This window comes from Perna viridis, chromosome 7, assembly GCF_037379345.1.
Source record: "Perna viridis isolate PV_CMFRI_1.1 ecotype Kerala chromosome 7, ASM3737934v1, whole genome shotgun sequence".
Classification (NCBI taxonomy): domain Eukaryota; kingdom Metazoa; phylum Mollusca; class Bivalvia; order Mytilida; family Mytilidae; genus Perna; species Perna viridis.
In genome coordinates this window covers 27771913-27797494 of record NC_142451.1, presented here as the reverse complement: position 1 = coordinate 27797494, position 25582 = coordinate 27771913, and the positions used below count along the sequence as shown (strand labels likewise).

The window sequence follows — 25582 nt, the reverse complement described above, 5'->3', positions numbered from 1 at the left end:
TATCTCCATGGATATCATAATTTCTAACCATAATTAAATATAAGAAAAGTATTTATTATCAAAACTCCAAAATATCAATAAAAAAAAGGGTATATTTAATTAAGATACACCAACTTGTCAATAGTTAAGTTTAATTAAGGTCATTTATACTATAATCTGTAAGTGTCAGTATCTGTAAGAATCAGGCAGTGGGTGAAACATGGTATGAAAAAACCCACCATTATGATAAATTAATTTTACTATTTTTACAATCAAAATCAAGGAAAACAGACAAGATTTTCCATATCATGCTGGACCACTGAGTTCATTGAAATGCACCAAAAACGAACATTTCAAGGGCAGATAACTCTGTCAAAAACATAATTTTTCTAAGATTCTATTGAAAAAATACTGAGCGAATCCAATGATACAGAGATCAAATAATGGCCATTTCAATCAGATTGGTGGTGCTTTGGCATGCATGTTCCTGATTTTTCCAATTTTGCCTGATTCTTACAAACACTTACACATAATATGTATAACTTTACAAAGGTTTAAATCTTCAAAAATTATTATGCAAGATTTCCATCACAAAATTTTCTTAAAACAGGAGATAAGCTGAGGTTTTGTTTTGTGATATGTTTTATGATTGGCAACAGACCATAATTAAACTTAAATCCAATTTCACTGAGACAACAAGTTGTGACGTCCCCTGAAAAGATGACATTTAATGTTTCCTTACATTATGATGATTGTAATGGTCAAGTTCAAGATCACATGGATTTGAATTGAAGTAGTAAATACTATTCTAAGCTGAAAATTCAAATAAGACGAAAAATCTTCAAATGTTGCTAAATCTTCCAATTTGACACAGGCATGTTAACTGGCGATTGTTGATTTTTTTTATGTTACATTGAGAAGCCGTAAGCAGAAGACTAAACATCTATGATTTTATGAACATGGAAATGAAACATGTGAGATTTTTCTATTGTTTGTATACTTTCAACTAATTCTATAGTTCTTGCTGTTAAACTGCAGTAAAAAAAAGCTAAATATATTTGAGCATATTCTAAACAATCAACCAACCCTGAACTGTAGTGTTCTTCCAGCAACCTCTTGCTCCGTAGTGAACACTATCCTATACTTCTCTTCACAAACATGCTTGTCCTGATCCCGTTTAAAGTTTGTCATTTCTAAACCATTGAAGCAAGCAAGGCCCTTAGCTGCAAATGGCATGTTTCTAGATTTTCCTCGATCTAACAATGGGAAACTTTCAGCTTCAAGTCTATCCCATGCATTATCTTTGTGAAGCTGATTAAGCAAATCCTCATGGCAGAAATATGCTCTAACTTTTGGTCTATTTATGATATCTTCAGTGGCAATAAGTCTGAAAATTAATAAAGTTAAATTTATAATAAAACAGCATAAAAAACAAATAGCATGCCCGCCATCCTTCTATTTTCTAGTAACAGCATCCCAAATGCATTTTAATACTAGACATTGCCCCTAATGGACTAATAGCCCCACAGCCTGTTGAACCCTGTACATTTGGGGACCAAGGTTTTGCTGAAAAAAATCCACCAGGGACCATTTCTACATTTATTGTCCAAACATAAATTCCTGACAGTATGTACATATCCATGTGGTTATAATTTACAGCCAATACATTTCATAACAATATTCCAGAGGCTTAAAAAAAATAGAACAGACAGACAGACATACAGACTAACAGGTGGAAACCTATATACCCCTCAATAAATTCCATTTAAAAAAATTGAAGGTCTAATCAGTAGAAAAAAGGGAATTCAAAGGTCCAAATTCAGACATTGTGACCCTTTGACCTCCTTTAATTTGAACATCTCTTCATGCAATAGTTTCAAATTAACACCCATTTTTGATATATGGTTAATGAGCGTGGGTATGATAATTGAAGAACCTTAGTGAGCACGTTCACATACCCAATGCGTCCCAATGTTGGATACTCAAGTAAATTTGTACATAAGAGAAATACATGTAGAAGGACACTAGTAAAAAACAAAAGGCTCCCAGGAGCCTGAATCGCTCACCTGGTTAAATTTTGCCTTTCAAGGGCAATAAATTAAACAAGAAGTTGTTCAACAATTTTGACTCAAGAAAACTTTGATAGGACTTATCATAAGGATCATTGCAGTAAATGAAAGTCTAAATCTATCATAGTTTTCAAGGCTGAAAACTGTAAAAAAAAAAAAAAAAAAAAAGAAACTTGTCATCTTCCCCTCTCAAGGACAAATTATATGCATGAAGACTTTTGAAGACTTTCTAAAAATAAGAATCATTTCAGCTATTGAAAGAATTTGGCTAAACCTAACTGTTTTGGAGATATATGCGAAAAACTACTGTCTGACCCCTATGTTCTATTTTTACTAATGGCAGCCATGCTTTTCGACAGATCAAAAATTCCCACATCGGTTCTATGCATTATATCCCAAGCAACATTCAAACCAAGTTTGGTTCCAATTGGTTAAGTAGTGTCAGAGGAGATGATTTTTGAAAGAAATAACATAAAAAATAGCAAAAAATGTTGAAAAAGCGCAATAACTCCAACATGGCTAAAAGATTAAAATGAAAATTTGACCGCAGATAGATCTCATCATGCTGAACACTTTTACCCCATTTCAGAATTTGGCTAAACCTAACCGTGTTGGAGATATATGCAACAAACTGCTGTATGACCCCTATGTTCTATTTTTAGTAACAGCGGCCATGTTTTTTGACAGATGAAAAATCCCCACATCAATCTTATGCAGGATACCCCAAGGAACATTCATAACAAGTTTGATTCCAATTCGTCACATAGTTTCAGAGGAGAAGAGTTTTGAAAAATTGTTAACGACAACAGACAACAACGCCTACGGATGCCAAGTGATGGCAATAGCTCACATGGCCTTCGACCAGATGAGCTAAAAAGGAATCAGAGTGTCTTTTTCAGGCTTTAGACCTTTATCTTCTAACTAAATTCTGTTTCTCAGAATGGTAGTTTCAAACTCAAGACTGTGATTTCTTTGAGTTTTAGTTAATCCAAATTAAATATCATCACAGTGGAACAATACTTACACTTGACCTGTAACTTATCGTGGTGAACTTATATAAGAAATCATGTCATAATCTGCAAGCGTTTAGAAAAAAAGTCCGAAAAACAGTTATTTCTGTGAATTTCAAGGCCCCTTTTTTCTGGTAAAAATTATCAGAGCGGACCCAAATACAAACTTCACCTGTAACTTATCATGGTTAACTAATATACCAAAAATCATATCAATATCTGAAAGCTTTAGAAAAAAAGTACAGAGAACTGCTATTTCTGTGAACTTTGCTAAGTTCAAGGCCCTTAATTTCGGTAAAAAATGACACCACTGAGCAGGGTACATCAAAGACAAGTGAACATTTTCAACATTTCAAAACAGTTTTAACTATCGAAATAAGAAAACCTATCATACCTTACTTAAATGTGGAGCAAAGAAGCTGTTGCACGCTACATCGTGTTAAGAATACTCCCACTCAACCATTTAAGTCAAAGCTAAGAAAGAGAGACACAGTACAAGTCATCATAAGAAAGCAATATACCAAATACATACCTATTCCCTCCATTAGAAGTTGAGAAATCAGTTAAGAAAAATTCCCAATAAAACAAATGTAGAAAATGAAAAATATGTTACAAAAAAGGTGTACAGATGGACGGACAGACAAGGTATTTACAATATAGTCCCCATTTAAATGAGTGGGGGTATGAAAAAATATTTGCAAGTTTCAGAATCTAAAAACACCTACCAGTACTTTACTAGTGCTGAAAATTTTGGGCAATGGAAGACTTTTCTATTTACCATACAAGGTATTATATCTTGAATCTAGAACTACAAACCTGACTTGTGCTGAGAACTTTGGACATTTGAAGGCTTTCCCGGGTTTAATATCATCATCGTCAGCTTGGTCTTTGTTTCTCTTTTTCTGGCCCAGTTCTACTTTAATTAAATGTCTGGTCTGATCAGTAACAAGGAATGTACTGAAACAAATATTCATATATACAACATATGTAGAATCCTTGTCTACAGCCAATTGTGCTACATATGATAATCATATTGTGTTTGATTCATATGATAATTTACATATGGTATTCAAATCATTAACATATGATTTTCATATGTTTAAAATTTTGGCTATGGAACTTATGATGATCATATGTTTGTACAAAACATATTATAATATGATAATCATGCGATAATCATATGTAAACTGAAACATGAATATCATATCATGCTCAATTTATATGATAAACATATGTTATCAACACATATGATTCTTATATGTAACACTTAAGGCTGTGATAAAGTGCATTACTCTTGAAGTCAAGTTCATTGTCTTCAACAATTACGAATAAAAAATATATGCACTATAAATGGAAGAAGGGTTGAAGAAGGGTTTTCACTAATACCACTTGAATAAAAATGTTTGTTTTTTTCCAAGTGTATTTAAAACATGAAGTTATGACAGGTATACCCAAACTAATTCAAGAAGTTGATATCAATCAGCAATCAAATTCACTTACTATGTATGCCCATCTTTATAAAACCATGTACCAAATTTAAAAGCAATGCATCTATTGGTAGCTGAGATCATTGCGACAAAATTTGTACAGGCGACAGATGGACAGACAAGAAGTTTACAATATACCACTCACTCCTTGAGCGGGAGCATAGTGATTTGTTCAGCTACTCAAATCAAAGGTACAAACATTTTTTTCTTGTATATGTTATTCCAAGGATCTTTCTCTTTCAGAAAATTATTTTCTCGATTCTCAAGCCATTTCAAATAAACAAAAAAAGAGAGGGAGGCATTTCACTCCATATTTTTATTGCTTAAAAAGTAATGAGGGTGCTTTAGCCTTTGTTCATTGCAGAGAAAAATGACGAGTGATTGGCCACCAAGGGAGGTAACTTTTTGTGAGTATATTGTTGATACAGTAATAAAAAAGGGCAAAGAATCCCAACTAAGAAGTGGATAAGTCTAAAAACTAATAAGGCTGAAATAAAAAAAAATCCATGTTTCCAGTATTAATCCAACAGTCCCTATTTTTCAGTTTGACCCTATTTTTTTTTATTCAATTTTCAAAAAAATAAAAAAGTAAGGTAGACCAAATGACCCTGTTTTCAATCACAGGTTTCAACAGCTGACAGACAATTGTCACGATTTGCCCCCATTAAGACAATTTATTCTGTAGAGACACAATCAGTTGTACAAAATGTCCAAAAAGGTACCATGAAGGTCAAATTCTACGAAGTTTTTTTTTCAAAACAACGTTTTTACAGTATTTCTGGTTGATGAAACTTATTTGCCTACAGATTCAGAAGGGATATGAAAAAATTTTGGAAAATTCCTAGCTTACTGGAAATGGTGGAAAACAATGCCCTGACAAAAAGAAACTAACTGAAAAAAATAAGAATCTGACCTACTGACCCTAACTTTTTTAGCATGTTACCAGAAACACTCACTTGTTGAAATACAACTATCTTCTTGTTAAGTAATACTCATAAATTTCAAATTTAGGAAACTGTTTGTGTTACCTCTGGCAGACATTTTCAAACAATAGGAAAAGATTGTTGATTGAGTTTTTCAAGTCAATGTCACTTTCCATGTCCCATTTTCCATTTGACAGAACCAATAGATCATCATGAATGTAGTGTAATGTACCCATCAGAAGCTTTCCAAACTGCTTACATCTGAAAAAAAATGAAATGCAGTTCATCATAACATAACTTTCAACAACAAAAAATTATTTCAGAAGTAACAAAATTCCTCCTTTTAATACTAAAAAGTTACATCCATCATCTCATGTCATCAACTTTTTTTGACAATCTACCCATTAAATTTTAACACTTATCTAAATCAAACCCCATACATACATGTGACCCTACCGGCAGTAGTTCAATTCTACCAGAATTGGAACCTTCCTACCGTTCTACCGTTGAAACAGAAAAACTACCATTTTCCGAAAATTATACCGTAAACCAATTTTGGACGCCTATTTTTTTTTTAATTTACTGAAGGAAAAAACCAGAGAGGATCGAATAACGACATTTCCAGTTGATCTTGGGTCGACAGGTGAACATGTTAATAAGGGTCATAAACAGTAATTAAGAGCTTTAGTGGTTATTGAAAAGACGTAATTTAAAGGGTGTGATGATTATATAACAACAGGAGATGATTGACAATTATCCCAAGTTTTAGTGGCACACGCTTAAATGATGAAACGATTTTATTACCAATGATTGGGACTCATTGTGTAAACATTGATGCATTGATTGGCCATTTATGTCGCATTGTTTTACCCCAAGTGATAGCAATAGGTTAAATAACAACAAAAATGGCCTGCCAAAAATCATTGGAACGTTTGTATTCAGCATTTTACATCAATCTTATGTAAGCATCTAATTAACTTGGATTCATTTTATTCTGTTTCAAATGAAAGCTTGAGAGGCTTTGGTGAAATTGAATATAATACAAACATAACACTGATTTCATGAGTTATGTCCCTTACCCTACCTAGGTCTACCTTCTTAATGTCCCTACACCTTTATTTTCTTATTGTTTTACCTTTCATCCATACCATCCAAGTTATAGTCACTGTCAGCAAGATAGACATATTTATACTGAGCTTGTTTCTTCCACTTAGTAATCACAACAGCAAATCGCTTTTGGAGCTCCATGCCAGCTGTATGCAATTCTCTGAGGGTATTTTTGATAGTCTACAATCATTAAACAATAAACTTCATAAGTCAAAAGAACAATTCAATATCTATGCAATAAAGTTGTGCATTAACATACACTGTAAATCTACTAAGCTTTGTTTTTAGTATGCCTTGGGTAAGGCCCAAAAAATAACAGCATTGTTTCCTGCTACCAGCAAGAAAAAAATTGGGTAGTTAGGTAGAGAAATTATTTAATTTTTCAAAAATATTATACATATTTTACATTTTATAATGGTGAAACAATCTTCACTCTAATGGTGCTTGAGCCAAAATTGTCATAAATGTTTAGGGTAGGTGAAAAAAGGAGGTAGGCAGTTAGGTTGATGGAAATAAACATATTTTTTGGTTGCCTAATGGTTTTTTTTATTTTAACTCCTTTACACCCTTGTACTTACATGCTTCATTTTTTCTACTTCAGAATGAACAGTGCCTAGTTGAAGAAGAATTGCCTCCTTCTCGCCACGTAGTTTTTCCAGGTTCTGGTCTGGTTTAACACTGTTTTTGTTTCTTCGGCTAACTGTCCCAGAGGAGGCTTAATATAGATGAACAGAAATTATCAGAAGGTAATTTAGTAGTTTACCAAATGAGAAAAAACAGATGTTAAAAGGTAAAAAAAGTTATAAAAATGAAAATGTAAAATAGCCTCCCTCACCAAAATGATACATATCAATTTTTGTAGATGAAATATGCTAAAATGGCACTTGGTCCCTCCTTATCATTCATTACTGGTGGAATGCTAATATGTTACTTGGTCCCCACCTTGTCATTAATCACTGATTTCCTGACAGAAATGTCAATGAATAAGTTTTTTCATACATCAAAATTAAAAAAAAAAGATGTAAAAATTAGATTAAGCAAAATTTTGCAACAAAAAACGTCATCATGTACATTGCTTAAAAAATATACAATCTGAAAAATAATGACTAAGTTCTATTGTTTTAGTTGAACAACACTGCATCAGGTGCTCTCAGGCAGTGCATCTAAACAAGTTTAGAAAATCTTTAATTACATATTGTATTAGTAAACAGTGATTAAAATTCTTACAGCTGTAATCTTAACAAGAATTGTATTCCAGTGTAATGCCATTTGCAAAGTAATGGCCCAGAATGCAAAAACTTGATAAAAATTTTGAAGAAAAAACATCTTATTACAAGGCATGTTAATCTAAGAAAATGATAAAGAATTGGATTTAGAAAGGAAAGAATAATATATTTTTGGTGTATACTGTGAATACCCAATAAATTTTCCTGATTGTTACTGCTCACTGATTACCATTACTCATACTTTTTTTTTCAGTGACATCCCAGTGCAAAGAATTTGTCTTAGCAAAAATCAAGAAGTGGGGTGAATTTTGGTAGAAAAAAAGACAATTTTGACAATGTAATTAGACTACCTAAGACATTAGAATTAAGGATAAGAATTACATTTGTTGTTTTGCTACCTGTATTTTCAGTTTCCCAATGCCAAAAATTTGATAATTTTCCCAAATTTTCTCCCTAAAATTCCCAAAATCCAGCTATTGATTTTTTTTCCAATCTTCCGGTACTTAAAATTACACCTATCAACTGTTCCGTTCAGTCACTGCATGTAGGATCTAATAACACTCCATTCTACTATCTGTTCAGAGACCTTTTCAGAATCCTCAGGTTTTTTTTCCTTTTGAATAAATGCTTTCAAAAACTCTGATTATCTAATCAGAAAGGTCATCAGAAGAAAAAGTGGAGTGCTTAAATCCTGCATGCAGTGACTGAATGGAACAATTGATTGGTCTAATTATAATTAGACTGGATTGTTTTTCAATAAGACATGTCCAGTTAGGGGTTTACTAAACAAGGTGAAAATTTTCCATTCAAAATGCAAAAGGAACTTTTTCCACTTCTTTCTCATCTTTTGTTTAGAAAGGTATCAGTATAGGGACGCATGTTACTAGTGCTATGATGAAATATAATTCTATTATGAATTTCCCAGTTTGTTATATATTTCAATACATTTTCTCAAACTGAAAATTACAAGCACCTTTTAAAAAAGTTGAAAAATCACAGAATACTGTATATTTTTGTGTGTATATGTTCATTTTTACATAGAAATCATTTCTAGAGCATGGGGGAGTGTTTTACTCATTAATAGAGCATGGTGGAGCATTTTACTTGTTAATATATAAGAAGTGGCCACAAAATGAAATATTTTCATATGAAAAAAGAGATCATGTAATGTAAACAAACAAACAGGAAGAGAAAGAAAGTTTATCTAATCATCAAATACATTTTGAAGTATTGAATTTTAAATTATACTTTCTTCAAATCATGTTTGAATGTCCTAAGGACGAAGGTTGTACGAAATTTCTTTCTTATAAAACAGAGTTGGAGATTAAAATGAAACAATTCAAAACTGAAAAGTATCAAAAGGTTTTTTTTTTTTGTCAAACCCTCCATATTTAATGCTTTTGCAGTTAATAATGAGTATTTTGAAACTGCTTTCGATTATTTCTTACTATTTTCTTCCTTAAAGTGTGTTTTAAAATTAAAAATTGTGAACTTTGAGTTACAACCACAACTAGAATTATCAAATTATTCAATTTTTTTATTTTGTTTTATAAACCATTTCATACATCATGTGACAATTTTATCACAGATCAAAATAAAAATTATCCAGTTTAGGTAGCTACTAATTTTTGTATGATGTTTTAGTATGAATACAAGTTTCTTACCTTCACATTTTTATAGGAAATACAGTATATAAATTGACCCATCAAGTGTAAAATATCAAACTTTTGTTTTGCAATATTCTATTGCAATTTGATAAAAAACATTTGTTCAAACTTCTTGACCTCCAAAATTGCATGGTGTACAATGCATAAATGCACATTAAATACACTAAATTACAGTTCTTAACTACTCTAATGCTAAGATAAATACTGTAATATTTCTCCTACCTTCACCCATACATCTTTCAACATTCGCAATGTCAGAGAGTAATTGCTCCTCCTTCTCAATATAAGAACGAAACTCTTTCACTTCAAGTTGAAATTTCTGTAAATAACAAGGCAAATGAGTACAAAATATTTCAATGGCAGATCCAGGGGGGGGAGGTAGTTGCAGGGGGTTAGCACCCCTCCTTTTTATTTGAAAATTTGTCATTTTCATGTGTAAAATTGACAAAAAATGGCAAATAATGTTCTAGCACCCCCCTTTTTTTTTTAGGAATCCTGGCTGGCACCCCTACTTTTCAAGTGTCCGGATTAGCCTCCATTTTATACTCTTAATTTTGGGAAAATACAATTCTTTTACAAGTTGTAAAGCAACTGAAAATGCTGTGAAGTATAAACAAACATCAACAGGGGAATAGGTTTACTTGACCTCAGAAGTAGGTCAGTTTGCTGAGAAAAGTGCATCAAAAATACTGTCATTAATAATCAAAAAGGCTTAAAATTTTTAATAAGTCAGTTAACAGGAAGTGGATTTATGAAAGGGCTGAATTTAGTAAGTGAAGTAGAGACCAAATATGAAGGGCTGTGACATGTAGCTGTTGAGATAACTGTGAAAAAATGTATGTTTTCTGATGGACAGACAGAGGTAAAACCATATACCCCTTCTCAATCTGAGCAAGGGTATAAAGCATAGCTTTTATTGTCTTTCACATGTTCCCTTCTCACATACATGTACATGTATCTATAGATCATTTGTACGTTAGTAAGTCATTTAATACATCTAATGATCATTTTACAAGTTTTTATTTGGAGACACCAGAAAAAGCAGGATGGCAAAAGTTGAAAACAGCATGTGAAATTGGGTGAAATTCAATTGAGAGAAGTACTGTCGATGCAGTTTAAATGATTTTATTATATAGAGAGCAGTAATTTACCAAATATTCCTTGTGTAAAAAAAAAATTCAATAATTCACAGTGTAAAATAAATTCAGTAATGTCACTCTCGCACTTTCTACCACCAAAACGTCACAACATGTATATCAATCCACCATATACAAAATTTGTATTTTATGTTGAAAATAACAACAAATTAGGGAGAAAAATTTATAAATAAATCTATAAATAAATAGGACAATCATTTGCTTATTGGGAATAACCAAAACATCATTCGTACCAAGAACGCTATAAGATTTAGCTCTTGCTAGGCATTCCTCAGCACTCGTGATCATATTTTGGTTATTCACTCTTTCCCATTAATTATCCTATTAGTATTAATATTAAATACCTCAGTGTAACTAAGGTAATAACAATATTACAAACCTCATAAACATAAATAGGGTAAGGTGATAAATATCATAAGAACTGGCAAAATGAAATCAGTCATTATGTTCCTAACTTGGTACAGGCATCTTACAGTAAAATGGTTCGTTAAACTCAGTTTTATGGCTAGCAAGACCTAAGTTGACTTATAATTAACCATACCTTTTAACTCTACCATATTAAGGGAAGACTCCCACAAAATTAATGAAAAATGTAGAATCTCCCATAAATAAATGTAAGATCTGTAGAAGGTATTTGGTTAAAATTACAATATTTTCTGTGAAACTACTTAATAATTGAATTTTTAAATCAAGAATTTGCTTTTACACAGAAAAAAAATCTCCTACATGAGACAGTGCCAATTAGGAAGAACCTCCTACGTAAACTGTTCAAAAGGTTAATTGAACTGTTCCAAATGTTAACTGAACTGTTCTAAAGGTTAACTGGTACAACTAACTTAACTATTCAAGTTTACCTAGAACCATGACTAATGTTGTAGTTGAACATACCTTCTCTAAATTCTCAGTTTCTGTGAAGTAGTGTATTGTCTGTGCTTTATTTTCCTGTTCTAACTGCTCTTCACTAGGCTTTAAAGGAAGTCATTGAATCAAAGTACAAAAAATTATAAGTACATGTAGACAAATGTTAAGAACTGCAGTGCTCACATTTAGTCACTAGTCCAAAGCCTGGGGCTAGTAAAAATTCATTCAGGCTAGTGAAACGATATGTACATATCTTGTTTCAGGCTTTGTTGAATCCTATACAGTCCTCTTTTATTCGGGCTAGTTGTTGAGAATTTTGAAGGAAAGGAATGGAACTGAATCAAAATTTTGAGATTTCGAGAACATTAAAGTCATCATTGTCATGACAACTAATTTAAGGCTTCTTCCAAAAACCCATTCAGATCAATAAGTAGGAAGTGGATGCTCAATTGAGTTGAAAGTTGCATGTATTGTAAAACAAATCATGCTTGAAAGTTATTAAAAGCTTCATAATAAACATCAAATTTCTTTCAAATTGAGCAATCCAGTCTACAGTATAAAATGGTAGCAGTTTCTGAGTTGCTTAGATGATTTAAAAACCGGATTTAAACATTTTAATATTTCAGTCATTTACTGCCCCTGAACTGAAAGAGTAATCAAGGGAACCAAGATTCCAGTGGAAATCAAAAGAATGTAATACAAGGACAAAGACCAAAAAGGGAAAGCAAACAAACACAGCAAAGAATATAAAATAACCAAAATAATATACACAAAGCAACAAAAAGTAACATGACATGTTGACATTTCAGAGACAGTTTTTCAAATGATGTTAACTCAAAAAGTCTAATAATCATTATTTTAATTTGAAACAAACTTACTGTTGATTGAATAAGGAGGAAAGTATAGAAATGTGCAATATTTTAAAAGTAATAAGGTTTCTTTAATGAAGAACTGTCTCCAAAGTATTGAAAAATTCTCCAAATGTTTTCTATGCATAAGACAACATGTGGATGAACAGACAGAGGGACAGACAGCCATGTACCAAGGTAAGGGTGTCCATCAATGGGATTCAAATATTTTACAGTATAAAAGAAAGATACCTGCATGAATTTGTTTATCAGTATTTCCTCTTCTTTCAGACATCTGACTAAATTTTCAATAAATCGGTAAGGATCATTCCCATAATTCTTCTGCAATACATAAAACAACATTATTCTTTTGAAATTTGACCCGAAAACAGAAAAGTGAAATCTACACTTTTAGCTAAGCATTTCTCTTGTAAAAAAAAAACAATAAAATTGACTGGGACCTGTGAATATTCTGTGAGATTCAGTCATGGCAAAATTCGTCGGACCATTGGACATGACCAGTACTTCTAGCTGCCAGTCCGGTAAAATTTGCATGATATCCGGACCAGATGTCCAGTACTTTTTTTATTAGACACACCTCAACCGGAACTTCCGGTTTAAAGATGGCGTCCGAATCAAGTCAAATTTAAATTGGTCCAGCATACAATTGTTCGGTCCAGCAGATTTTATTAGGTTGCCTGACCAAATGTCCAACAGATTGAAAAATGATTTCACCAGGTCTGCGAGATTTTTGTTTTGCTATACAAACATACGAAATCTTATTAACAAAAAGAACTGTATTTGACAAATACTAACTTGAATGCTGATGAGAGGTTACTCCTTGTAACAGGTGTACAGCATATTGAAATTTGAAATATTAATGTAACTGTTAATTTTGTATTTGAAATGATTATTGGTTCAAAGGCTTAGTAAAGAAATTCTAATTACAGTAAAAAAAAACTGTCAAAACCTATTGAGCTGCAAAATGTGTTTGGTTTAGACAAGTGTTTGCTTTACTCAGGTTCAAAATTCATTCAAACTTAAATACATGAAGGGATTAAAAAACTGTCTGGTTTAGACAGGTCTTTGGATTTTCAAGATCCAGTTTTGACATGTATCACTGTATATATACCAGAGACCTGTCTAAACCAGACACTTTAATATGGCTTTTTAAATCAATTTAAATGTACATGTAACCTTTGTAAACAGTACACCTGTCTAAACCAAACCAATATAAGAAAAAAAAAAAAGGGGTTTTGCTCTCACTGTACTTTTTTAATGCAATATTCCAAAAAAGTTACAATTAAATGTAAAATCCTGCATTCTGACAGTGTATTACAGTTTTGTTTTATTTGAATTGTCACAATTTTAAACTAAATTTTTCAATAATGCCATTTTTTTCTTTTTTTTACAGTTGATAAAAAATTGGTTGAATCTTTAAAAGATATTATCTTGAAATAGGATTGTCACATAGATCATTTTATAGCCCTGACTTGTAGAGCAAGGATAACTCTATGATAACATGTCAAACCTATTTTTCACCCCTCCCTTGAGTTAACCTGTAAAATAATTTTTAACCTCCCCTTAAGAATACATGTAAAACCTTTTTTTCATCATTCCCATAACTTATAAGTGTAAAATTTTTTTTTAATCCCTCCCTAAAGTTTACCTGGAAAACCTAATTTCATTCCTCCCTTACGTTTACCTGGAAAACCTTTTTTCAAGCTTCCCTTAAGTTTACATGTAAATGTTTTTTTTATCCCTCACTTAAGTATACCTGTAAAACCTTTTTAAATACTCCCTTAGGTTTACCTATGAAACCCTTTAATCCCTCCTTTATGTTTTACAAGTAAAAATCTTTTTTTCATCCTTCCCTTAAGTTAACATGTAAAACCCACTTTTAACCTTCCCTTAACCTTACCTGGAAAACATTTTTTCATCCCTCCCTCAAGTTTTGTGTGGATTTTTTTGAACAAGCAAATATCTATTTTAAAATAGAAAAAAAATAGTGTGTGTCTTTGTAGAAAAATTGAAACTATATTATTTTATCATGTTTATCACATTATGATCTTGTTGATTAAAAAGGACACAAGTATTATTTTGTATTTCAAACAAAGTAACAAACCTCAAGGTCATCCCTAGTCATCTGATACATCATTTTATCCTGAAGGAGTCCACCACAACTGTTTTCTATTTTGTCATCAAAATGTTTGATGACCATACGTAGTAATTCAGTCGCATAATTCTGAATAGCTTCATTCTCCCCCATATTCTGGTACTTTACTATATCTTGCCTAAAAAGGTACAAAATAACAGTTCATGTTGAAAGCAAGGTCAGACTCATAACTAAACTTAAGACCTGTAACTCCAACAAAATACAGGTCTCACTAACCACTGCCTGGTCAAATGGCATCTGACAACTTTTATGCCTGAAGAATTTTGTAGTCCTAAAAATAAGGATCATTTCAGCTATTGAAAGAATTTGGCTAAAACTAACGGTTTTGAAGATATATGCGAAAAACTAATGTCTAACTAACTAAAGCAACTTTCTTATAATTGGAACAAGTGAAATGAGATCAAAACTATGATGGTAAATGGTCCATTTTAATATGACTTAATAATTTCAATTGGCTATCCTCCTACAATCTTTGTAAATATTTCTTATTTTAATGGGACATTTTAGCTAGAATGGGATTTAAGGGCAAATGGTACCTGAGCAACTCTAATCCTAATCACTGCACGTTAAACTCTTGGTTAATGCAGTTATAAATGTAAAAGAACATAAAAGAAAAAAGAACAGAACCTGGAGTCATAAAAATCTAAAATAAGACGATTTCCTTGAATCCTTCCTCAACTCAAATTTTAATCAACTAGCTAAAAATTTGTAACTTGGATCAAGATTTTTTTTATAAAACCAAACCCAGTGATTTAGCTAGCTCTCGCCATTTTCGCCATTGACAAATGATTTTCGAAAGTGGCGAATTTTTCTCGTGCACTTTCACTTTCCCCCAAAAAAAATATCGGTAAAGAAGCCTCTGATGTTCCCATGACCCCATAATTGACAACTTTATTACCTTTCCCAAGCCAATTAGGGTTTTACAATAAACAATCATGACCAATGTTTTGACTGCATCACCTTTGATCACACCTTGCTTGATCACCTGGTTGAGGCTAATTATCCCGACAAACAAATTAATTAACGGTAATGATTTGTTTGTTGAGCGCTGTGACACGTTCTCAAAGTACTCAAAGTGTCATCGTATGTATTTAAAATGGAAAGATGTTTGGATTTTTCGATCACAGTTCGAATCGCAACTATGTCCGCCATTACGAACTACTTTAGTTCGTCGTCACATGACAACATACCTAAAGGTCAAAAGTCTAAAAATAAGTCAACTACTACAAATAGTCGCAGTGATCGACTATTAAAGTCAAAATTTAAACCAGAGTGGTCAAAGATATTTCCATGCATATACTACATAGATAGGGCGATGTACTGCCGTGACTGCCAAGATGCTGGACTTACCAATACGTTTTCTATCGGAAGCAACGCATTCCTAAAAGATAATATACAGAAGCACATCAACACTGCTGATCATAAACGGGCAGTTCAGTTCTGATATTGGTTCCTTTGATTTTAAGATAGCTTTCACTTTGTGGTGCATGGCTAAGGACAGGAGGTTTATGCATTACTGATCAAGTAAACAGTGCTTTACATTCTTAGACACATGCCAACAATAGAAGCTGATGTATATAATTTTTAGATTTTTACACAATGATATGTATGGCACAGTAACAAAGTATTTTTTTGCATTTTTTATTCATGAATAGTTGCTAATGTAGAAACTGTATGTTGTTATATATTTTTTATTAATATGAATTATCTGTTATTTATATACCAGTGCTGACATAGAAATAAACATGTTATTATTTATAATATAGTTGTTATTATAAGTATATGTATATACATGCATGCTGATAAATTTGCGACGCGAAAAGAAAAAACAATATTGAGATTTAGTCTTACGCAAAAGTGACTAATGGGTTGAAAATCCTGGCTAAATCCCTGCAAACCTAACCTTAAAGATAAGCTACATCAACTGGAATAATATGCCTCACAGGGTGGTGCTAAATATGACTGCAGAGGTCAAAGCCTGAATAGTTGGGGCAAGTCTGGACACACCATTCAAACTTGTAACAGCTTTGAATTCTGATTTAGATTGTATTTTTGACACAGGATAAGAATTGACCAGAATCGAAGCAATCACTTTTTGGCCCCTTATTCCTATTAACCTCCAAAAGCAATCTAAACCTTTCTTTGGGGGGTTAGTACTTGTGGTACATTGTACAATTTCAAAGTGATTCATTTCCTTTTACTCGAAATATAATCCAGAAAAAAAATGCTTGTTCTACTCCCTTTGTGACCCCATATTCTTATTTGGCTCAAGTCACAACCCAAAAGTCAATCACAGTCTTCCTTTGGTGGTATAGCACCTTGCAGTTAAATTTATATGAAATCCACTCATTTTTATTTAAGTTATTATCCTAACATTTGGGAAATTCTTGTTTCAGGTCCCATTTTGGCCCAAACTCAAAAAATTCAATTCAAGTTCTAACCACCAGTGTCTTTGGATGATGACACAGGCTACGGGAAGCTCTATGGTCAAATTACATAAAGAGTCATCAAACAGAATTGAATCCCACATGTGGCATACTTATATCATTATATATATGAAACTTCTGTTAAAATATCAAGTGGCCGTGATAAAAAGTTGAAGAGAAAACAGTTACGAAAAGGTATTCACAGACTAACAGATGGATGGACGGACATCATGATCACTATCCTCCTGCTTCCAAAGCTGGTTGTATCATTAACAGAAGATTAAACCAGTGACTACATACCAGAGTGATTCTGCAAGCAAACTTTCACACTGTACACGGACATATTTCATTGTCTGATGGTGGTATAAACCCTCCCATTGTTGTTGGAAGTCTTTGTACTTCACACAAAGTTCAAAAACATGAGCAAGTTGACTAACATTAGCCATAACTGTTGTTCTGCAATAGAATGAAACAAATTTACAAAATGTTAACAAATAATTATTTGTGTAATGTTTGTAGGGATGGAGTATCAGCAACTTCCTATTTATGAACCTGCTCTAAAACATGAATGGATCAAAATCATTCTGTTGGATTCTGTATTGTGTTTCAGAAGTAATGTATGCAGTTAGGAAGTGATTGTTTAAACTAAAGCAGACTAAACATTTATATGTATAGCCACTTTGCTAAATCTAGCGATTTGCTTATGTACCTGGTACATTCAACTTTGGTCTTCCACAGTGAACATCTAATGAATCAATTACAAATGTCACAGTCCACCTCAAATCAATTACAAATGTCACAGTCCACCTCAAATCAATAACAAATGTCACAGTCCACCTCAAATCAATTACAAATGTCACAGTCCACCTCAGTTTTCATGATTCTGTTGCTCACAAACTGCTGGACATTATTGTGAAATTTCACTTTCATATCCGTACATATGTGGCTGAAAGGGTTGTTCATGTACAAGTATAATTAACTGAATCTATTGCCTTCCATAGTAAGCCCTTAATGTTTTAGACCCAACCAATTTAGCTGTGTATTCATGATTCTGAACCAGAGACATGGTTTGCGTCAAAAATATATGGAATCATGACGGAAAGGCTCCATTCATTATGGAAATGTTGCCAAACTTTTCCCCAAATGTACGACTATTAATGTCATCGCGAACTGTGTTAACATTATTTAATAAACTGAACAGTTATCTGTTCGTTTTATATACTAGTTTGCTGTATATTTGACAGTGGAAGCAACCTCTGTGCTTGAAAATGGACGGGATTATGTTGGTAAGACACAGAACAAGTCACAGAAATTATGATGACTAGTGCCAAAGTAGATTCATTGTCTTTAACAGATGTTTAAAAAAATTAATCATGAATCATGTGTACCTGAGTTAGAAATAGTAGCCTGCCCGCCAGCCTGAGACATGCTATTTTTTGGCAGGGCTGGCAAATTATAGCAAAAATCTATATATAGTACAAGTAAATATATTGAAAAATTGTATTCAGGACTGGCTAGAATTTGAGTGAGTTTCCTACCCTGCATGTACCAAAACAATCTTTCTTGATGTGCAAACTTTGTTTAGAATAGTCTTCACGTTTGTTATTGCATACTTTGTATTAATTCTGAATGAATTTAAATCATTATTTATTACATTATGTAAGATCCAAATTGTATTTGTATCATTTGTATTTATTTGTATAAAAAGAATTTCTCGCAATTTCCACATTACTAACATAAATGAACCGTTTCCGTCATGATTACATCTGATATTGACTCAAACCAGATGTGTAGACGATTAGCTTGAAGAGGCTCCCCATCCACAAATGCGAGGACGAGCAGCCACTGCCTTGTTTAAACGAGGGCTGCATATTATGATCTTGAATTTAGGAAATATACAAAATCTGCTTAAAAATGGACAATATATGAAATACTTCAAATCAACTTAAAATCTATGAGAAAGATTTTGTGTGGAAACAATGCAATGACTATTTTTGTCTTTATACAGTGTGCTGCCATTTTCAATCTGTCAATGAATGAGGAAATCAGCACGAATAATTTATAATGTTTTTTACCTGGGGCAAGTGCCTGTGAAAAACAGTGGTCATCGCACATCGCACATGCTACAGTCAACATTCTTTGTGCAAGGGTACGATCGAGCAAAATAAAAACAATGCCTCCCAAGTCCAGTAAAGACCAAGTGACGAAGCTTAGTTATTTAAGTACAGCTAACGACGTCGACAGTAACGTGTAAAGACTACACTACAGCTTTGAAAAGTTTGGAATGTATGAAACGAATCAAAATTTCAATAAAAAAACTTACCAATTTATTTCGTCCCCAATATCAGCTTTGTTCTTCGCCAATTATGTTAAATTGAGTTGGATTAACGCACAGATACTGCTTATGTGCAGTTTCCGTCCATTTCCAACTTTCGGTAAACAAGGAATTATTTTTAGATAAGACTGAAATGCTCAGCCAATAAGAACAGAGTCTGGATGGAAATCCCCTTAACAATGTAGGTCAAGACATTTTCCGAAAATGAAAGTGCGCGACAAAATTTTAAAATAACCTTTTCCGCAAAATTAGCTTTGATTTATCAAAAATATAGTCTGGTTGTTTGTACTTCACGGTGCCGAAATACTAGCCGACTTCGAATTTTAAAAAAAATCAAAATGATTGTAGGAAAATTTGTAATGACTAAAGTACAACATTTTTATACTCGGCGTTTTAAAGTACAGTATCTTCAGACATATTAAAATAAACCATCAAAGTGTAAAGTTTGCCTTTCTAAGATATTAAGATAGGAGTTAAGTAAATGAACGCCCCTGGCCCTACTGCGGATTACGGGAAAAATGTTGTCGTTGCTGTTACTGTGCGAGTTATTTCCCTTTGACCACAGACTAAAAATGTTCGACGGCAATCGAAATTCTCCTCTATTCTTGCATAATTGCAAATCTGGCGCTAGACTGAAGCTAGCGAACAATTATAAGGTCATATCTGATAACCAAAAAATCAAAGTAAATCATAACGTACCATCAAATTGTAATAGTTTTAAAACCGACAATAAAAATATTTCAATTCAATATGGAAAGGTTATTTATAAAAATAAATCAACCATTTCACGAAAAAATTAATGAAAAGCAAGTCGATGGGAAAATTTCCAACTGTAAAAACAGGGGGCACCTCACTTGGACCCAATTTTAAGGGCCTTATTTAAATATAGTGCCAGGGGGTCATGGGGTATAGCGTTGTAGAGGAAACCCGTACCAACCATTCTACGTCGGAAAAAGTAGGGGTCAATTTCAATTTAGTGAAGTGCCAGTCGATGGGAAAATTTCCAACTGTAAAACAGGGGGCACCACACTTGGACCCAATTTTATGGGTCTTATTTGAAATAGTGCCAGGGGGTCATGTGTTAAAAATGCCCAATATTTTGGGAATTGACAGTCTTAATTTTAGAATATGCATTTAATTAGGACAATGCAGTTGTAGATAAAATTGTGTAACAGATTGTTAGTTTGACTTTGTTAAAAATGGTATCCGGAACAGTCCCTTGCCGTATTTTGAAAATCAGTGATCTGAAGCTGAGGAGAGAACCTAATCTGGCAGGGGACTTTTCCGGATACCATTTTTCATTTAAATTACACCTGTTTACCATTACATATATTACATCTGTCTATGTATAAATGCTTTACAACATTTAAACATTATATCCACCAAATTTCAACTTTTAATTTTATGTTTTACCAAATTCGGGGGTAACTTGGTGTGCAAAACTGTGCGCCTTTAGGTTACAGACCACCAATTCAACCAATGAGCATTTGGAACGTACACAAAAATAAATAGTCCTACGCAGAAATTACCCCTGTTCCTCATAGTGCTGTGAAAAAAGTTCTCATCTCATTTAAAAAATTTAAACAGTTTCTGAAAGGAAAAACATTTCTGTACATTTTATAGGTGCATTTTGCTTCTTGTGATGTGAAGCCTAATCTCCATAATGATTTCTAAATATACCCTTATCTTGTGAAAACACTGGGATTTTCCATGCTATTTATAGACACTTCACTTCCGGTGACCAGTACTGCACTGCAAGTCTACTAACCCCACATGCCATTCTGAGGATTGTGAGCTGACATATGTAGAATCATGCTGATATATAGTCCTCTGCAGGTAAAAGTTAAGGTAAAATCCAGAGAAGCCATTGAATATTGTGAAATTAGCATAGAAGCCTATGGGAATTGGAATTAGTGGTTTCTAGCCTGAAGCTGAGGCCATGGCAAAATGAAAAGTTTCTTGGAATAGCTTTAAACTACTTGAAGATCTTGTAAACTTTGCTATGAGAGGAATACACTAAAAAATCCTTCAAAATATGCATTTTTTTAAGTTATAGGTCCAAATTATGGAAAATTGGTCTTTTTGGCTGAATTTCATATCCTATCTTGTGAAAAGTGTAGAAAATTTAGTAAAAATATCAAATATTTAACTTTGAGGGCTATATTTACCTAAATATGGTGGTAATCAGCACTTGAAATCAAGTTTTGTGTAAATTTGAGCAAAAATTTGATTAGAAATGAGGAAAACTCACTTTCATTACTGCGGTTAAGGACATATAAACATTTCCCTATGGCAACATGGAAAATCCATTTTTGAGTACTTTTTTTGCTTTAGGTGCCCTTTACTTGTCATGTTTTATTGTGAAAACACTGTATTTACAAATTTAAAGCCAAAGATATCACCTTTTGTGAAAATTTAAAGATTTAGGGTTTTTGACATGTGATCAAGAAAAAGGGGGAGGCCTGTCAGACATAAATTTTTAAAAATAGACCAATTTTTCAGAAAATGACTACTTTTAAAAGCTATCTCTTTATTAATATTGTTAAAAAACAAGTAGTGATTGATTTTTTTTTATTTGAAAAGTCAGAAAAAGTTCTTTGCAAATATTTAATGCATTTAGGTATGGTAGAATATTGTCACTTTTTTGCTCGCACAACTTGGTTACCCTATATTTAAAAATCAAATATTTAAAAAAGTGCTTGTCACATTTCACTGAAACTTTGCAAATGCATTCAGTATGTGTATAGGAAGATACTTGTATGGTTATTTATTTTTTCTAAGACAGAAAGTGACTCTTTAGGTTACAGACCACCAATTCAACCAATGAGCATTTGGAAAGTACGCAAAAATAAATAGTCCTACGCAGAAATTACCCCTGTTCCTCATAGTGCTGTGAAAAAAGTTCTCATCTCATTTAAAAAATTTAAACAGTTTCTGAAAGGAAAAACATTTCTGTACATTTTATAGGTGCATTTTGCTTCTTGTGATGTGAAGCCTAATCTCCATAATGATTTCTAAATATACCCCTATTTTGTGAAAACACTGGGATTTCCCATACTATTTATAGACACTTCACTTCCAGTGACCAGTACTGCACTGCAAGTCTGCTAACCCCACATGCCATTCTGAGGATTGTGAGCTGACATATGTAGAATCATGCTGATATATAGTCCTCTGCAGGTTAAAATTAAGGTAAAGTCCAGAGAAGCCATTGTATATTGTGAAATTAGCATAGAAGCCTATGGGAAGTGGAATTAGTGGTTTCTAGCCTTAATGCAACTGTAAAGTTCACCCTTACACATGTAACGCACGGACCAATGACGGTCTTCAAATTTTGATACCTCATTTCTAATCAAATTTTTGCTCAAATTTACACAAAACTTGATTTCAAACTTCTGAGAAAGTTTCGTTTTAACCCCCACCCCAAAAAACATTTTCGAGAATAGGTGCGGACAAGTTCATTGCATTGGGAAACAAAATAATAAATAGTAATTAAAATTTACATTTCCACGAAACATTTCCGGATCTATTTTGTGAGATACATAATGTTAATGGAACTGCATATTATTATTTGGGACGGCATTACATATCAAATTTGATTGAAATCGGACAACTTTCAGTTTTTGGCTGCAGTGAAAATTTGAAAATGGCAGTGGAAAGGAAAATCAAATTATTATTTGAACCGCAGATTCCTAATCGGGACGCTTTAAAACACCTACATATCAATTGCCATCAAAATCGGACAACTTTGAATTTCCGACCGCGTTGGCAGAGACGCACGCGATTTGTTTTCCAGAATTGTGTTTGGACCATTGAACTTAATATCTGATCAGCAATTTCCTAGATATTTGGGTTCAAAAATTTTGACATAAAAAATGGGTTTTCTCAATTTGGAATTTATATTTATATATTTCGAAAATATGGTGGCCACTAGAATTTTTTTTTCGGAGTTCTGCATCCTTTGAAGAGTAGGGTTCCATATATAGATATGTCACTGCAGATAATTTAAAGACATTTTGTAGAAATAAACCTTTATGGATACACACAAATAAGCAAATAAAAAAATGTCCTGTAAAATAGATATTTTTCAAATCTTTGCAATATGGAGAGTCACGAAAATTATTTATACACTTCTATATTTTGTCATAAAAATCTGTATCTATGTAACATAATGGAGGAAAAAACATCAAATCTCGGGTGCCTTCCCAAAATTAACTGTCAAAAGACAGGTTTTCTAAAATATTACCCACTTTAAATCTGCTAGGAAAAGTAAGCAGGCATTGTATTGTTGTATAAAAACAAAAACAAAAAATTCTTGAATTCTGCTTATTTGTTCATGATTTAAATTCTTTAAGTTCGTGTGAAAATTTGCATTTTTGAAAAACAGCCATCTGGTACAAAGGAAAGAACCACTGCGCCAAAGACCTGAATATTTCCGGATAGCTTAAAACACGCATTTTACACTTTTTTTATCTTCATAAGTATTGCATCTATTAATGTGCGATTGCTCTACTGCACATAATCAATATTTCAACCAAGCTTCACCTTTTATTTTTAAGTTTTACTAGATTAGACCAGGTCAACTTAATTTGAGTACGAAACAGTGCAGCGCAATCGCATGTGTGTAAAGTGCAACATAGCTTCCTACGGAGATTCATCTCAATCAGATGAGGCCATTCCGATAAAACGAGGGAACACTTTGAAGAATCTTTTATCAGGAGAAGTAAAATAATAAACAGTTTAATAGTTTAATAATAATAGTTTTAAGTTATGCTTGCAAGCCGGTCACAAAAGTCCCCTCACGTTCCCCCAAATTTTCAGTGAATCAAAAATCTTGAATTCAGCACACCATTTTCAATCATGAAACCTAAATTTGATGACAGCCATTTTGAAATGGTGACCATCTTGGATATTCCAGAACAAGTGTTTTATCACACTTGGAGGGTTTTTATATCTGCCTAGTTAAGTAAGGATATTCCAATTCCATTTTCTTAAACTAAGGAAAATCTTTACAAAAAAACGCTAAAATATTTCAAAATTTCATGCTTTTCGTTACCATGGTAACACGTAAAATATCGCTTCACTTTTTTTTGCATAATAAGTTTTATGACAGGTGAATAAAAACAATATTAAGTTTTAAGTTGTACTTGCAATCAAGTCAAATAAGTCCTCCAACGTTTCCCCAAATGGTCACAGAATCCAGAATTTTCAGTTCGCCATTATAAGCTTAAATTCAAAATTTCATAAAATTCTGATTTTTTTTTTTTTTAGGAAACCTAAATTTGGATGGCGGCCATCTTGGATACTCCAAAACAGGTGTTTCATCATATTTGGAGGGTTCTATATATCTGCTAAATTAAATAACGATATTCCAAGTCCTTTTCCTTAACCTTTGGAAAAACTATAGAAAATATGCACAAATCGGTCAAAAGTTCTTGTTTTTTCGTTATAATGGTAACACATAAAATATCAATTAACTTTTTGCATGATATTAAAGAGCCTATTAAACTCTACCACCATACCAATTTTCAAGTTCCTAGCTACCTAGGTTTTTGAGATAACGCAATATCCTTTATTACGACCTATCCCCCTATTCGGTCGAATTGCCCCTCCTTTGAATTTTTTACGGGAACACATTTACATGTATGTGATGAGATCTAACTTCCGTGAATGTTCCGTTTAAATCTCCCAAGCACTTGCAAGAAAACATGTGGACAAAGCTCGCCGATAAAAATAATGATAATTGAAATTTACGTTTCCAAGAAAGTCGCCTCCCGTTTCCGGATCTAATTTCGAGAAATATATCGTACACTGTACTGCATGTTATTAATCGGGACAGCGTAAAGAACTTGAATATCAAATTTAATCGAAATCGAACAACTTGGAATTTTTGACCGCGGTGGCGGCCATTAAAAAAAAAGCCGCCGATACTTAGTTCAAATTATCAATTGGGCTGTAGATTCTTAATCGGGGCGGCTTAAATAACTTAATTAAATTTCAATTATCATCAAAATCGGACAACTTTGAAATTTCGACCGCCATGGCGACCATTTTGAAAATGTCCCGTTTAAATCTCCCAAGCACTTGCAAGAAAACATGTGGACAAAGCTCGCCGATAAAAATAATGATAATTGAAATTTACGTTTCCAAGAAAGTCGCCTCCCGTTTCCGGATCTAATTTCGAGAAATATATCGTACACTGTACTGCATGTTATTAATCGGGACAGCGTAAAGAACTTGAATATCAAATTTAATCGAAATCGAACAACTTGGAATTTTTGACCGCGGTGGCGGCCATTAAAAAAAAAGCC

At 32.9% G+C, this 25582-nt stretch overlaps 1 protein-coding gene across 1 annotated transcript in view; it reads right to left on the bottom strand.

Annotated features, from left to right (window-relative positions):
• LOC148612122 (uncharacterized) overlaps positions 1–19398 on the bottom strand; it is a 31009-nt gene extending 11611 nt beyond the window's left edge. Inside the window, exons 1-11 of the mRNA XM_088593252.1 lie at positions 19260–19398; positions 17237–17392; positions 14460–14628; positions 12587–12676; positions 11514–11591; positions 9691–9787; positions 7154–7290; positions 6604–6755; positions 5574–5729; positions 3875–4015; positions 1066–1366 (exon numbers count right to left, since the gene is read on the bottom strand). Of these exons, the coding sequence (XP_088449378.1) occupies positions 1066–1366; positions 3875–4015; positions 5574–5729; positions 6604–6755; positions 7154–7290; positions 9691–9787; positions 11514–11591; positions 12587–12676; positions 14460–14628; positions 17237–17382 (1467 nt within the window). The 5' untranslated portion in view covers positions 17383–17392; positions 19260–19398. The remainder of the gene's footprint in view (positions 1–1065; positions 1367–3874; positions 4016–5573; positions 5730–6603; positions 6756–7153; positions 7291–9690; positions 9788–11513; positions 11592–12586; positions 12677–14459; positions 14629–17236; positions 17393–19259) is intronic.
• Between the last annotated feature and the right edge of the window lie 6184 nt (positions 19399–25582).